The 15,817-nt window shown below is 40.5% G+C and overlaps 1 protein-coding gene across 1 annotated transcript in view; it reads left to right on the forward strand.

Moving 5' to 3' along the window:
• Positions 1–12,369: 12,369 nt before the first annotated feature.
• itga11a (integrin, alpha 11a) overlaps positions 12,370–15,817 on the forward strand; it is a 35,916-nt gene continuing 32,468 nt past the window's right edge. Inside the window, exon 1 of the mRNA XM_085907276.1 lies at positions 12,370–12,500. Coding sequence (XP_085763402.1) covers positions 12,428–12,500 — 73 coding nt within the window. The 5' untranslated portion in view covers positions 12,370–12,427. The remainder of the gene's footprint in view (positions 12,501–15,817) is intronic.

Below are 15,817 nucleotides of genomic sequence, written 5' to 3' on the forward strand. Positions count from 1 at the left end.
ACATTAATAATGAGGTGAGGTAATCATTGGGTGTTGGTATTACATACCAGAAAGTCGGACTCTGAAGTAGCACACCTGTCTCGTGTTCCATCGCTCTCAGCAAAAGTGCAAGTGAGCTGAAATGTATTATGTATGGATGTTCATTTTCAGAATTATAATGTAAACAAGTCTTTATCTGGGTGAGCTTCAGTAATCCAGTAAAACTGTTTTATATTACATTAATACGTTATGGCATGGTGATTGACTGGTTAGAACATCTGCTCCACATTACAGAGGTTGTGGCTGGCAACCAGTTCAGGGTGTCCCGTACCTAATGCCCAAAGTCAGCTGGGACAGGCTTCAGCATGCTCACAACCCTGGTGAGAAGCAGTTCAGAAAATGGTCAGATGGATATTATATTTTATGACATTTTTGACTCTTTGAGACCTCTTAAAATTGACTTGTGAAATTGACAATTGGTCCAAATGTTAATTATTTCCTGCACGGTAGGGGGAACAAAGCCAACAAGATTTAACCTAACAATTACCATCCGTCCATCCATTCTCAGAATCGCTTCTCCTCACGAGAGTCACGAGCTAACCCTAACTAAAATCTTCACAAATTATACATCATTATCAATTCTATTATATTTTCCACTTATATTTGGTGCATACAATTACTGTCAAAGTATAAAGGTGCAATTTTAATGACCACTTATCATAATTCCCAATTATAACAATTCTACTGTAAAAGAAACCTTTTTTTTTTTTCTTAGTACAAACCCCCCCAGAAAGTTGGATTGTCCGTCCAATATTTACTGCCAGTTTCTCAGGAGCGAACATAATTGGCCACCCCTGCACATTACAGTTCCTTCCATAATTAACCGTTTGCTGCCCTCTTGTGGCTTAGTTGCGTTATTACTTTCAAATGTTTAAAAGTGTTAATATCTTCCACCTTCCTGTGGTTTGGCTTGTATCGGCATGACAGCATACAGTCAGTCTCCCCATTCCTAACAACAGCTGTGCAACATATTGTACCTCAACTTTGATCCCTAAATAAAACAGAGGAGATGATTGTACAGCATGAAAACCTTCACAATCACACACAACCATCTAAAACAGCATAATTTTAAAACAGAATTTATGGCAAATATTCACAATGCGCATCAGCCTGGAATGTAAAAAATAATACATAGAAAAAAACTACTATTTATGTGCATTGAGTTCCCTTGTGTATGAATTGTGCTACTATACTATGCAAACTATGCCTTTCCTATTATTGTTACAATTATCTATTATGAAACATGGACAATGCAAATGCTAGCCTGCTACCAAAGCAAATTGACCCAACTTCCTAAGCGAGTTAGATTTTTAACTCAGCAGTTGTAATGGTGTAGTTTTAACCCATACTCACCCATATAGAGCCCATAACAGACCCAGACTGGATGGACCAGTTCTGACCCCACTGCCCACTGAGCAGATTGTAACCCATGCAGCCCTTACTGACCCATGCCCATGAAACCCTTATGGAACCGAGGTGTGGGTGACCAGTTTTAACCCATGTCCACAGAACCCTGATTGCACCCTCCATTTCAGATCAGAGCCCAGATGGAACCCACATGGACCCCAATTGCAATGCCCATTTTTTATTTCGGAAGCCCACATTTACTCCAAATGGGGGCCCAATGGCTGGGAAAGTACAGTATGTTCTCTCTCTTCCACATCTTCTAAAAACACTCTTCATTTTGCACGGAGACCACCAGAGGGACCACCTTCAGGGCTGTAATACTGAGCAGTGATTCTCTTAAAAAGCCCTCCTCTCACTCTTCTTTCAATCCTTAATCACTGCACCCCCACTACACCACAGCCCCCATTATTTCCCCTCAGAGAAACTGTTGCTCTATTGGAACATATAATGTACAGCTCCTCAAATTTCAGCTTCTGGAGCTGACGGCACAAAGTTCCAGTCAGCCGCAGTATGCGCACAAAAACACTTCCTCTAGCCTCCATCAGCAAAATGAAGAGAAAGAGAGGAGTGAAAGAAAGGGGGAGTAGAGTGAGTAGGATTGCGAAAAGAAAAGCCAGAGGAAAATATGTATTGTGACGTTAGGTTGATAGAAGCAGGATGTATGAGAGACAGCTAGTAGTGAGCTCCATTTAGATTCACGTCATTTTCGATCATATTTTGCTCACAGATTCCTTGACACTTCCATTATTTATGGATTTATTGTATCACTGAACTGAAATCGTTTTCCACCGTGTCCTCCTTTCTCAACACCAGTCAATCCTTTCTCAACTTTTCCCTTTCCAGAGCTACTTGTTTTCTCCTTCCCTCTTGTTTTTTCACCTGGCCGTCATTTAACGCTGATTCATCTTCTAATAAGGGAGGGGAAAAAAAGCTCAGACACCTCACAACCCTCACTTAGAGCCTCAATTATCGAGAAGTCGTAGTTGAAAGTTAGGTTTTGAAAGTTAATCGAATCGGTAGATTGAATTAAGAGTTCCGAGCACTTTTGTTGCGGTTGGGCTGTGTTATTTGGAAAAGGGCTCAATATAATCACCATTGTTTATTCATTCTCATGTCTTGCGCAATCTATTTTCACGCTCATTGATTACTTTGTGCTGGCGACCAACTCTTTGCGAAAGACAGCTCGGGATAGACTCCAGACCTTATTTTGGGCAAGAGCTACAGAAATCGAATGGACGCTTGATTATTTGACTTTGCCTTACAACGTCAATAGACATTTTTCTAACATAGGCTGGACAAGTGCAGAGCAAACATGTTTTTCTTCTTCTCAAGTTGTTTTTGCTTGCTTCCTCCACTTTAATGTTTTAAATCAGTTGCACAGAATCTATAGCAACTGTGAAAAACAGACAACACAAAACAAACACAAAAAGTAGTTTTAGAAGGTGCTTTTATTTATTATGGGGAAAATATAGGCAATACTACCTGGACCAATGTGAAAAAGAAATCGACCCCGTTATTATATCATGACTGTGGTTAATGACATCATTCCCTTGTTAAAGTCCGGACTTGAATCTGATTGATAAGCTGTGGCGTGATCCTGAAAAGACCCTCCATGCTCCAAAACAACCAGTGATGCTGAATTCAAGTAATTCTCCAAAGATACATAAACTGACATATGTCGAGAGAAATGTTAAACGTTTGAGAGGGAAAACCTATGGGGAAAAATCTAGAAGAGCGCAAGAGGACATCTTTTTTTTTTTTTTTTTTTTACAGTACGGTACTTCTTTTATCATGACACGTATAAATGTCTTCAATCGTCAATCTTTATTTTAGTAACTCCAGCCTCCATCGATGACTGTTAGTGTTTCTGCTTATTTCGTTTTTTTCACAATCAAATCTATTTCTTCTCTTTTTTGTATTGTTTGTTAGTTTAACAATACATTGTTTTCTTCTTCAGAAAACCACAGCTTGAATTATGTGTTCATTCATTGAATTTAGAACAACTTTTGTTTGGTGTCCCTCATTTTTATGTCATCTGAGGAAATTGTTTTGGCCTTCTGTTGAGATAATAGTGTTACAAAAACAGCCTTGCTCTGTATGCTGTTGTGTGGTCCTCTTTTTTTTTTTCCAGACTGCAGAGAAAAGGCAGGCTAGCTTCTGGTTCAGTACTGAATCCAAAACTCTTTCTTCAATTAGTGAAGCTCCTGCCGTTGCTTACACAGCTTGTTGGCAAGTCTGACGTTTTCACTCCCTCGCTCAACACTAACAGACTCGGGATTATGAAAAAAAGCAATGGAATGCTCTTGAACCTTTAGATCCAACATTGTAAATATGTAACAGTGGATACGGAGGAATATAACATATTTGAATTGTCTTTGAATACACCTTGGAGTGACATGAGAATGAAAAACCTCATCTGGGTAGTTAAATTTCTCTGCTTGTATTTAAAAAAAAAAAAGAGTGTTGTTGTTTTTTCAGATTTTCAAATGTAGTCCCTTTCACCTCTCTATTCTATTGAATTGTTGGAATCAGGCAAATAATCGGAATCTAACTGTTTGGTTTTTGATTGCCTTGCAACTTCCCATCATGATTGTGCCTGGTAATCAAAGTGGGAGCACATGATTACTGCCAGCCGCCCAAAACCAATGGCATATTTCCACCACATGGAACAAGTGACAGCAGAATGGTGGAAACAGTTTCTGTGTGGACTTTGTACGTTCTCTCTGGCCCCTGACTCTGCGCCCTCTCATATTCCAAAAGCATACATGTTAGGTTAGTTGAAGACTTAATTGCTCAGTAAAGGTTATTGGCGGGCCGGGGGGCATAGGATGCTGTGGTTGCCAATGCGTCTTGGCGTCATTGTCTTGGGCACGCACTTGTGCGCTGCTGTTAGAAGAAAGGTGGACGAGGAGACAATCAGACCAGATCCGGACCAATGTTTCACAATCTTATGAAAAACAGGCTTGCCATTGCCCAAGCAGTTTCTGGGACGGAACGATGGCTAGCGCACTTCCTGAGAGAGGTCTGCCCCTAAAATAGGACCATTTTCAACATGGCAAGAAATTTGCTATGAATTAAAATAGAATAGGCGGCTCGGTGGCACACTGGTTAGCACGTCCCCCTCACAGTTAGGAGGGTGCCGGTTTGATTCCACCTCCAACCCTCCCTGTGTGGAGTTTGTATGTTCTCCCCGAGCCCGCATGGGTTTCCTCTGGGCACTCCGGTTTCCTCCCACATCCCAAAACATGTTTGACAGGCCGATTGAGCACTCTAAATTGCCTCTAGGTGCGAGTGCGGATGGTTGTTTGTCTCTGTGTGCCCTGCGATCGGCTGGCAACCGGTTCAGGGTGTCCCCCGCCTACTGCCCGATGACTGCTGGGATAGGCTCCAGCACGCCCGCGACCCCCGTGGAGACAAGCGGCATAGAAAATGGATGGATGGATGGATGGATGGATGGATGGATGGATAAAATAGAATATTTTTTCACTGTCACTGGGCATCTCACATGATGAAAAAGCTGACTGACTTCAATAAACACTCTCCTCTAGTCGTGCCATGGGTGAAAATGATTATTATTATTATTATGATTATTATTATGATGATGATTATTATTATTAGTAGTAGTAGTAGTGGTAGTAGTAGTAGTAGTATTTAACAAAATTAAGTTACATAATGCAGCTTTAAGCAAAAAATAATAATAATAATGCCACCCTTGATCTGCCCTGATGAGGTTTAGAAATGAGAGCGGCTTCCTAAATCATCCTCAGTGACCAGTGATGTGAAGGTAAATAGAGAATATCATGAACTCACATATTTGGTGTACAGAGGGGAGCCCTTAAGTCATGTTATTGAACAGGATCTCCAACTGTCCACAACCACTGGGGGGCTTAGTGTCCTGTAACTGGCAAAAGGGAAGATAGTTACTTAGCAGCCAGCTAGCACTAAATCACAGTAACAGTAGGTAGTGTTGAAAAAGCTGAAGTCTGAGTCGGTATTTCCAGCTAAAACGCTCATTCCTGGACACCAGCTGTTTGGCTGAGGAAACTGGGGCACCAGCCAGCTGTTTCAGCGGTTTTGGTATAGGTACACTCTCCGCGTCCCTTTTTCCAAAGACTTCTTTCTGATGTTCTTTTTTTTTCTGGTTGTGTGTTCAAGTCTAGTGTGTCTGTGCTGGATGGCTCAGCCTTTCTCACGACAACTCCAGGATGTCTGATGAAATCTAATCTGCTGTAATTCATCAGCTTTGAGGTTACTTGGAAATGAGCTTGAAACGTTAGCTCTGACCACCTCAGCCTCATTATTAATTGGCTGATAAAGTCAATAGGTCATAGTATAAAGAAAAAAAAAAGGTCGATGCCACATGTTTTCCTGTCACAATAACAATAATTTGTCCAAGATTCAACGAGCCGAAGTAATGGATTTTTGTTATTATGATGCTTTCCCCCTCCCTTTGACCTAGAACACGGAGAACAGAATATGATACAATATGATACCATATGATACGGTACGATACAATGTGATATGACGTGATACGGGACAATGCAATACAATTTTATTTGTATTCCACATTTCACAACAAATAACACTGTACCTGGTAACAACCACAAACACAGTGAAAACAGTCCTTCCATCCATTATCTGATCGTTTGTCCGCAGAAGGGTTACGGAGACGAATAGCCATCCTCACTCACACCTAGGGACAATTTGGAGCGCTCAATTGACCCACCAAGCATGTTTTTGGGATGTGGGAGGAAAACCCGGGGAAAAATCCAGACAGGCACGGGGAGAACATGCAAACTCCGCACAGGGAGGGCAGGAGGTGGAATCGAACCCGCACCCTCTTAACTGTGAGGTGGACGTGCTAACCAGTGCGTCACCTTGCTGCCAATGAAATGCAATAATTATTGGAAAAAAATATGCTTTGCAAATCTGTCTGCCTCCATACCAAGCAAACGCCAAGCCTGGTAGAAAAATAAATGTTCAATTTTAAATTTGGACAGTGCCAGCTGGCAGGTTGTAGAGCAACAGAGAATAATGGCTCACATACTGGAGGAGTGAAATGTTGTTCTTAGTATTCCATTTGAAAAGTCCAGGATTTGTGGATAATTTTTGTGTGTAGAATACTGCAGACTGTTTGGTTTTCCATTCAACTCCAAAAGGACAAAAAAAAAAAAAAGCTACAGTTTTTCCATCTGTCTCATCAAAATGCAAGCGCAACGAAAGAAGATAGTGCGCTCTCAACGATGAAGGCATGACCGAAGCATAAGTTTATGTTAAACCACATGACGGCATGACCTAAGCATCTGTTATGAGCAGTATAATTGGATAAATGAATGTGGTGACATATTTTTTTTCACCATATTTGCCCTGGAAAGCAATAAGACAAGAGAAGGGCTTGTATAAGATCATTTTGGACATGTGTTTCATATTTAGTTTTGTAGGATCGCTGTTAAAAGCAAAGAAGACCAGGAAATGATTCATGCTGAAAAGAAAATATATATTCCATAAAATGAATCGAACAAGCACAATCAAAATGAACCACAAGAGGAATTTCTTTATTTACAAATATCAGCAAATTTGAAAACAAATCCGCTAGACTGTTGTACCTTGTGTGTTTAGCTTTCTGACCAATTAGGCGCTAGCATCTCTTCACGTTCCATAAACTTGATTTGTAATTATTTTATTAATTGATCTAATCACGGTATCTTTTCTGCCTGACCTCTGTCACACTCCAGCGCTGTCCGTCTTGAGGCGTGTGGCCTTAAGTTCCCATATAAGTCTAGTTCCCCTCTATTCCTGCTTCCATAAGTCAACCTCGCAGAGATCTGGAAAAGTTCAAATGACTCACTCAAACCCAGACAGAAACATTTACCTTTCACGTTCTGTGTGTATTGATCTTCGCTGTTTTCGCTTAAAATGTACTGTACAGTATGGATTTCCCAGAAGCTCTTGAGATTGTATTGGCCAAAGGGTAATTGTTTTTCTCGGTGGGAGATTCACCCATGCTGAATGGTGAAATAGTGGTGAGCAAAGCTTCACAGTTCTTAGATTTGAGTTTGCAAGCTCTGGCCCTTTTTCATGCTATTGGTTTCATGTCCTCCAGCATTCTCCCACATTCCCAACAAATGCATCCACCAAGGTTAATTGAAGTGTCTAAATTGTTATAGGTGTGAAAGTGAGTATGACCAGTCATGTGTGCTTCATTTCTGATCCAAAACATATTTCAATATGCTGCAGCTCACCTATAATCCTAATAAGGATGAAAAACTATGGATGGATAGTGATGTATCCAGAACGGAATGTGCTACTGCGCCAAGTATGTAAAATAGGTGCCATGTATGGAGCTGATCCCATGGTTTATCTATACCTTACTCCTGAAATGATTCTGATCCATAATTAATAAACAGTTCTTGCCCATAGGGCCAGCAATAAACAGCAGGCTGCTTAGCAATTTTTCATCTTCTGCTTAGTTGGTCATCATAAAACGTTTTACACGTTGGTAGCAATTAGCACACATGACTAAATTCAATAATCAGCCATCTCAAGATGTATTTTTAAAAGAACTGCTCCAGATGATGTACATGGCACAATACAGTTGCAAAATATTATATTGCACCTTTTGGTTTCTTTAATTGCTGGAGAGGCTTGACTGGGGATAAACAGATTTTTGACCCCTGCCCTCACTGCATCTGACCATGTGTCAAGTTAGAACTAACAAATACCAAACACACGGACTATCAACGGCTTCTTGTCCAAATACATTCCACGTGATACAAATATGAAATATGCCTGAAACCACTGAGTTCCTCTCAACCTTTCAGTAACATTCGCCTTACCCACTTCCACTCACCATGCACTGATTTGCGTAACCTCAACAGTGGTCAGCGACTTCATCCCATTCCAGAAAAATGATCTCATATTCATTTCTTTATTCCGGTAAAAGCAGTGCTGCAAATTTGCTCGTTGATGTTTATGTCAAACTTGCAGTTGACGCCGCGATACGTAGCACACTTGTATTGTGTTATCAACTTCTACAATCATGAAAAACATGTTATTATCCTAACATTGTTTGATTATCATGAACTGTTTAGAAATAGAAATAAAAAAAAAAAAAACTAGCTGTGGAGTAAGTGCTTCTTCCTGCAGATTTCCTTACACACTCTAATATTTTCTCCAGATGAATTCTGCTGTCCTCACAAACCTTGTTTGATTGAGCTACATAAAATCATTCATTGTTTCATCCAGCCTTACTTGGCTGTGATTTGTGGAAAGTGACATCCCCAGTGACGGCAATGTGCTCCGGTGTGTAGTTACCGTTTTATGTCTGAAAGATGATTTCTACGTTTCTCTCACTGGCACACCAAATTGTTCTTTAGACAAACAGGAAATGGGTTTGGGGCCTTTCAAGGCAACAAATTGCGGTGCTATTGTGAACTTGCTTTTTCAACTGGCTCATCCGTGAGTTGAAGCGCATATCTTTGTTCTTATTAATTGTTTAAATTAGGTGCCATCTCCTTTCATTATTACGACAAATGTTATTATTGTTGTATTCAATCGGGATAAAGAACACGTTTCCATTTCTAATTGCATTTTTCTTTGTCCTGGCACATTGTGTGGTCATGCGTGATGCAAAACAACACCAACCACCAATATAAATTTCAACAATAGCAGAAAAAAATGATTATTTTCCCTGTTTTTGTTAGTGCTTGAAAACCCATGCAGAGCAAAAAGCTATTGTGGACTGGAAGAATGATTCATTTTTTATTCTCCACAAATGTTTTGACTTACCACCCACCCACCCACCTTGAAGGTCTCAAACTTGACAACATTATGATAGGTAATAGATGCTAAGCCCCAACATGAGGCACGCATCCAGGCTGAACTCTGACGGGGATTAGCACTTTGCTGCTTGGTGTTTTGATCCCCGAGGAGTCGTGTTGCTACCGTTCTCGCTTGAGGAGACTCATATGGATCATCCAAGGTGATTGAAGTAATTGCTTGCAGTTGTGCTGCATTGTTGTTGACCATCTCAAATGGTGGGGTAAATGCTATTCCTTTTCAGTGTTGATTTTATTTACTAATCCTACGCATTGGAACTTTGGGTTGTTTGCAATTGGTGACATTGACGTAGTGTGCATAATTTGGGATGACAATGGGTCCCCTGGTATAAATTGTTGTGCGTGATCTGTGTGTTGATAGGTGTGGCCTTGCCTGTCATGACAATGCCTTCTCCGTGCTACTGAGGCCGTGATCAGGCTTCCACATAGGAGCGGCAAGTTTACACCTGTTTTGTCTAGACATTATTTGCTTCACTCAAACTGTATGTGGCAATGAACGCTAGATTTTGGGAATCAAATAATGTTGTGGAAAAATTAGATTTCTATTTGGTTTTTAATTTGAGAGATCGGGCCCAAAATCGGGGAATAACAGTTTTCATGCGCTCTGATTGGTGCGTGGTGATCGGATTATCAATCGACATAAACCACCACTCTCATTCGTAATAAAATATTGATCGGAATGGTCTTAATCGGGTCAGACTATTCTGAGTGTGGTCTGTACATGCATCTTTTTTATTCCTATCAGTTTTCTAATCTGAATAAATGTGTCTATGTAAACATATAGCCACTGACAGATCCTTGAACCGCACTGGCACATGGCCTTCATTCACAGCACTTGGTTTTAAAACTTTTGATCTGGTTCATCATCTGTCTTGCAAGCTCTGGGGGGCTCTTAAGATACTTTTTCTACCCACAAAAGACGATAATAATCCTTATTATGAAACATTTGTTGTTCATGAAGAATGCTTTAATGTTTTAATTGCAAACAACCCATGCAATCCCTTGAACGTCCCTCCAATTTACATGAGAGCTGGTGTTTTCATGTGCTGTGCAGTTTTACTTTCTAGAGCAGGGGTGTCAAACTCATTTTTTTCGCGGACCGCATTGTAGTCATAGCTTCTTTCGGAGGGCCATTATGACTGTCAACCCAAATAAATGTATGAGCACCTCATATTATATACAGTAAAAGCGACAAAACAAACTCGTCAATAACTCGTTTTCAAATCAGACGAGTAAAAACTGGTCGAATATTAACAAAAAAAGATATTAAAAGCGAAGACAATTTGCAATTCTAGTAATGACACACGAATTTGATGAACAATTTGTCTTCGCGGGCTACATAAAATGATGTGGCGGGCCGTATTTGGCCCCCGGACCTTGAGTTTGACACCTGTGTTCTAGAGTATAAGAGTATAATGCCAATGTCAGTTTTACTTTATGAAGGGTTTTTAACTGGCAATAAGCTAAAGATGTTTGTATCTCAGGCTTATTACTTATGTTGGGTAATTGCACTTGTGTCACCTATTCACAGTCCTAATTGTTGAAAAGTTTAGCGAGAGGATTTGGCGTGGGTGGAGTGTGTGTTTCTTTCTTCGCAATAGACATAAGTAAGAATTTGCTCAGAACACAATTATATTCAGGGTTTCTATGAAGCTGGAGTCTTTTTTGCTCCAGAACTTTGCGGGAAAATATATGAACCTTAAGACGTGACGATATATACGATGACCACAAATGGATTTTAGGGAAACTAATGTACACACAGTGTGCAATATTATCTAAGTAGGATCATTATGTATTCTGTTAGGACTGGATGGTCTAACTGCGAGGGGATGAGGTAACATACAAAGACCAAGTTTGTGTTCCACTGTTAATACTCTGATTAGGTTGTGGTTGGAACATGATGAATACTTTGAGTCAGCCAGAGGACTGTGGCAATGCTTAGGTACTGATATTTTTACTTGATTCACTCAAATCTTTGGAAAGTTCAGCAACTCTGCGTACAAATGTTTGCAATCTGTGCTCTATTCTCAAAATCACTGACCCTCAACAGTGCTTTTAGTAGAAAACAATAGGTCACCTTAGTTCGACTATTGCCAGGTAGATTTAGCAGTGAGTGACATCAAATCAAATAAATATACGTATGAATAGATTGTAGAAAATGAATTCATTTTTTTTCTCTCTCTCAGGTTGTCTGACTGCATTTCAATGCACCTCACGTCTAATACAAGTTGCGAAACGTCAATGTTTACACTCCGGAGACCTGTGCTAGCTGTCTCACCACCACGCAGACTAACTTCGAAATAAAAAATGGTGTAAGATCAGATAGTATGAGTGTTGCAAAGTACAAGATGGAAATAGAACAAGTAATGGGTACTGTGATCACCCTTGCCACCTTTACATCACACACCTGCGGAAATCTGTTTGCAGTTCCTTATAAACATGCTTTGCGTGCTTCAAACTCCTGCACGGATTTCAGCAAATTAGTTTGTCCTTCTGCAAAGTTAACGACTGATATTAGTAATCATAGTTTGTTGGTGAAATAGCAAAGCCCGTACACATGAATAGCAAAAGTGATGCCATTTCTCTTGAACAAAATGAAATTGCAGGTATCCGAAATGACAATTCTGGATCGGAAGAATGGAGATACGGCTTTCTGAGCGTCTCTTTGGGACTGACCTTGACTTGAAACTCAATGCCAGCTAGGACATCTTAAAACAATATATATTTCTCAGCTCAGTTTTGTGAGGCAATAAATCTCAACTAAGATTCTTGGTAGTTGATGACCGCTCATTCTGATTTGGATTCACTGATTTCAATGACTCTTAACATTCATCCAATTCATTTTGTTCTTTGCTCATCAAATGAAAATAACTGGCAATATCTAGCGCAGGCTGCATTTTCACAACACATGTTTTTCCATAGCTTCACATGGGTCATTGTAGTAAAATATTGAATGACTATTCCCGCCTGTTGTCTACAGATGTGGACCTCCTCCTCCTGCTGCAGCTGCAGTCCCCTCCTACTTCTCTGAGACATAGGCAGTGCTTTAACTAAAAGTTGCAGTCAATCAGAGTAGGATCTTTAACAGGGCTTTCCGCTGGATTTCTTTGCCTCGGTCAACCTCACACACACTCACAGCAGTCATGCATGCATGCTCCGGCCCACATATGGAGTACTACTACTTACTTCTGCTATGGATCTGCAGCCAGCTGTTAGGTGGGTGAAAGTTTGTTAGATGTGCATGTGTATGCCATTGTTTTTTATTTATTTATTGATTTCATATATTTGAATCTATAATTTGGGGGTTTGGTGGACCCATACCACATATGGTAACATTAATATTGTTATGGCTGAGAAGTTGATGTGAAAATAAATGGAATAACTTTTTAAAGTGACGTTTAACCAAAAGTGAATCTTGGTCTTTGTTGTATTTTAAGAATACTCTTGAATATCACCCCTGAACAAATAGCTGTTAATGTGAATAGCATCCTTTCCTGGCCTTTTGACCTTGTGTCATGGGTGCGGGAGATCAAGTCAAGAGACTATTGCGTACTCGACTGTTTCACGTCAACAGAGGTACCCTGTGTCTCATTGGAAGCAGACGTGTCTGCTTCAAAAGGAAAGTTGATGCTTTTCTTCTCACAGTCAAGTTTCCAGGGACAGTGTTCTCAGCCAGAACTGCGGTCAATTACCAGTGAAATCACTGTGGCAGTCACATCTAGACGTAGCAAGAGAGACAGACTGTGTGAGAGCTGTCCAATCATATTGTTTCTTTAGAACACAACTAACGTCTGCATCTGTACGACGATTAGTGTTTAGAGGACCCATGACGTGCTAAAATGGCTATTTGGAGCTTTTAGTCATATTAAAATGCCAATCTGCCACTTGAATATGGGTGGTTTCCTTCTTTCGCTCATCGTGTTGGATTCCAGCTCCTGTCTCAGAACCAGCCTCACACAATCCAATAAAACGACCGGGTCTTCACCTTGTGATGTCACACCGCCCCTGCAGACTAAAAACATGCCCGCTTTTTCAGAACAGCTGTCCCTGCAACTTGAGGTGGCATGTGGCTGTTCTGATTTTGGTGCATCAAATCACTTAGAAAATGTTTCTACATACACTCTGCTATGTTCAAATACTTGTCATTGCTGTTTGCAGGTTCTTTTTCCCTATGTTCTTTGAGATGTCTTGCTTTGTGAGCGGAATCCGGTTGGCTCCGGCCTTCCACTGTGGAGTTTGCATGTTCTCTCCGTGCCTTTGTGGGGTTTTTCTGGGTACTCCGGTTTTCTCCCATGTTTAAAAAACATGCATGGCCGTCTGATTGAATGCTCGTATTGTCAGTGGCCGTGGTTGGTTGTGAGTATGAGTGGTTTTTCTCCTACCTACCTACCTACCTACCTACCTACCTACCTACCTACCTACCTACCTACCTACCTACCTACCTACCTACCTACCTACCTACCTACCTACCTACCTACCTACCTACCTACCTACCTCCCTCCCTCCCTCCCCCCCCCCCCCTCTCTCTCTCTCTCTCTCTCTCTCTCTCTCTCTCTCTCTCTCTCTCTCTCTCTCTCATCTGAACTTCCTCATCTGTGAAAGGGAGAGATTGCTGGCTATGGTGGGAGGACAGCTGTTTTGTCAGACATATTCATCAAATGACAGCGATTCAGATGTCGTTCGCTGTTTGTGTATTCTGGGGTTTAGGGTCAGATGATTCGATCACATCAAGTGAGAACATGCTGTATCATCTGAGGGAGGAGACAAGTTCTCAGGCTCAGATAACTGTTTCCCTTCTGAAGGTCATAGACCCTTTTTATGGGACTTCAGTCCACTTGCACTCTTTTGAGTTGCCTCCCCTTGTTTTTTTCTTAGCCCTTATTCTGTTTAGCAAAGCCACTCTACCTGTAAACATCTAACTTCTCAGTCAGCGTCTTTTCTAGTCAAATCTTTTTTTCTGAAATGACGTGGCTATACTGTAAATTACAACGCATGGTAAAATCTGTATTGAGCAGGCTTTTCAAAGTCAAACTTAAAAACAAAGAAAATGTACATTTCTCCAAAACCTAATGTGCTTGAAAAAAAGTAAAAACATTTTTAACAGTGTAACAAATACATAAAGTGACACATGAAGCAATTCAATTCAATTAATTCAAATTTGCTGTTTACCGGTGTTATATGTTCCTGTTTTTGCAGGACAATCCCTGATCATAACTAACTGCTATGTGTTCGGGGTGTTCATAGTCCTTGTGTTGTGACGGTGGTGATGGCAAATTCCATCTGATCTATTCTTTCATTTGTATTTGAGGATGTGTTATGGTAGAAACTCGGGTGAAATGGCTGGAGAGTCTTTTTCTGGTTCATGAGGTTAATAGCCTGTTAAGGAGAGCACAGTTGGCTGTTGTGTGTCAGGAACATCTGGTTTCAGATACGCCATTTCTCACACTATTTACGTTGGCGTAGATTAATAGTAATGTAAGATGCCAAAATGTTTACAATACAAAGTATTGTCCGCTGTTTTTTTATCCCAGAAAAAAACATTGAAATAGAAAACCCACAGTGGCTCAATGGAAAAACAATGCAGCCTTGAGACTTTGAAATTCGGTTAACACAGAGAATCTTATTGTCTTTTAGCCTGATGTCAGGAGTATGCACACCCACATCGACATCCCAGGACGGGAAGCAAACATCTCCATAACAAAAGAAAAAGCTGTGAACCTTATACTTAATGTTCAACCATAATTGCATGCAACACACTTGGGCATGTCTGATGTAAGTGGCTAACATGATGAACTCCAACGGCTGTTATGCGTCATTGGATCTGTGGTCGAGCTCCTACGGCTTGATTTGGGGCCAAATGCAACGTCAAGCTAATACGGGTCACACCGACAGCCACCGGCTTTAGGTTTATTTGTTTGGGCATGGAAGCGGGTACACAGGAAATCCAGCAAGACCCTGACCTTGCATTTAACACATCCTGATATTTCTTGGAATATTAAATCGCACTGCCACTTGAGCAGCTTGAAATGGAAACTGGAATCCTCATCCATTCTCATATTTTCACATGCGCTTACTTTTTCCTGTCCATGGCTTAGCTTTCACTTAGTTCCTGGTAGCACATTATAGTTCCTCTGGAAATTCCTGTCTCTGTACATGAAGTACTCACTGGACTTCTGGTCTTACTAACTAAAAGGAAAAGAATCCTAAGAGCCGTTATGACTTAAAATGGATTGAAGAGTAAACTTTTAAAATGCCTGAATTTGCATCCATTATTTTCCCACGTGCAATTTCATCTGAGTTTTTCCAAACATTTATTGTTCCTCAATAAACATCAACTAATGTTTAGCAGTGAAATCAAACATCGGTTTAACATGGAAAGCATTCATGCAACAGGAAATGAGCGTGTGGAGAATGTGTCAATATTTACAAGAAGAGATCAGAGTGGTGCCTGTGAGATAATTGCGCCTATTTATTTGAGTTGAGATTTATTTAGTTCCGTTTTTTTTTTTTTTTTTTAAACCAAGCAAACTGAA

This window comes from Syngnathus leptorhynchus, chromosome 3, assembly GCF_054491065.1.
Source record: "Syngnathus leptorhynchus isolate UIUO chromosome 3, UIUO_Slep, whole genome shotgun sequence".
NCBI lineage: Eukaryota > Metazoa > Chordata > Actinopteri > Syngnathiformes > Syngnathidae > Syngnathus > Syngnathus leptorhynchus.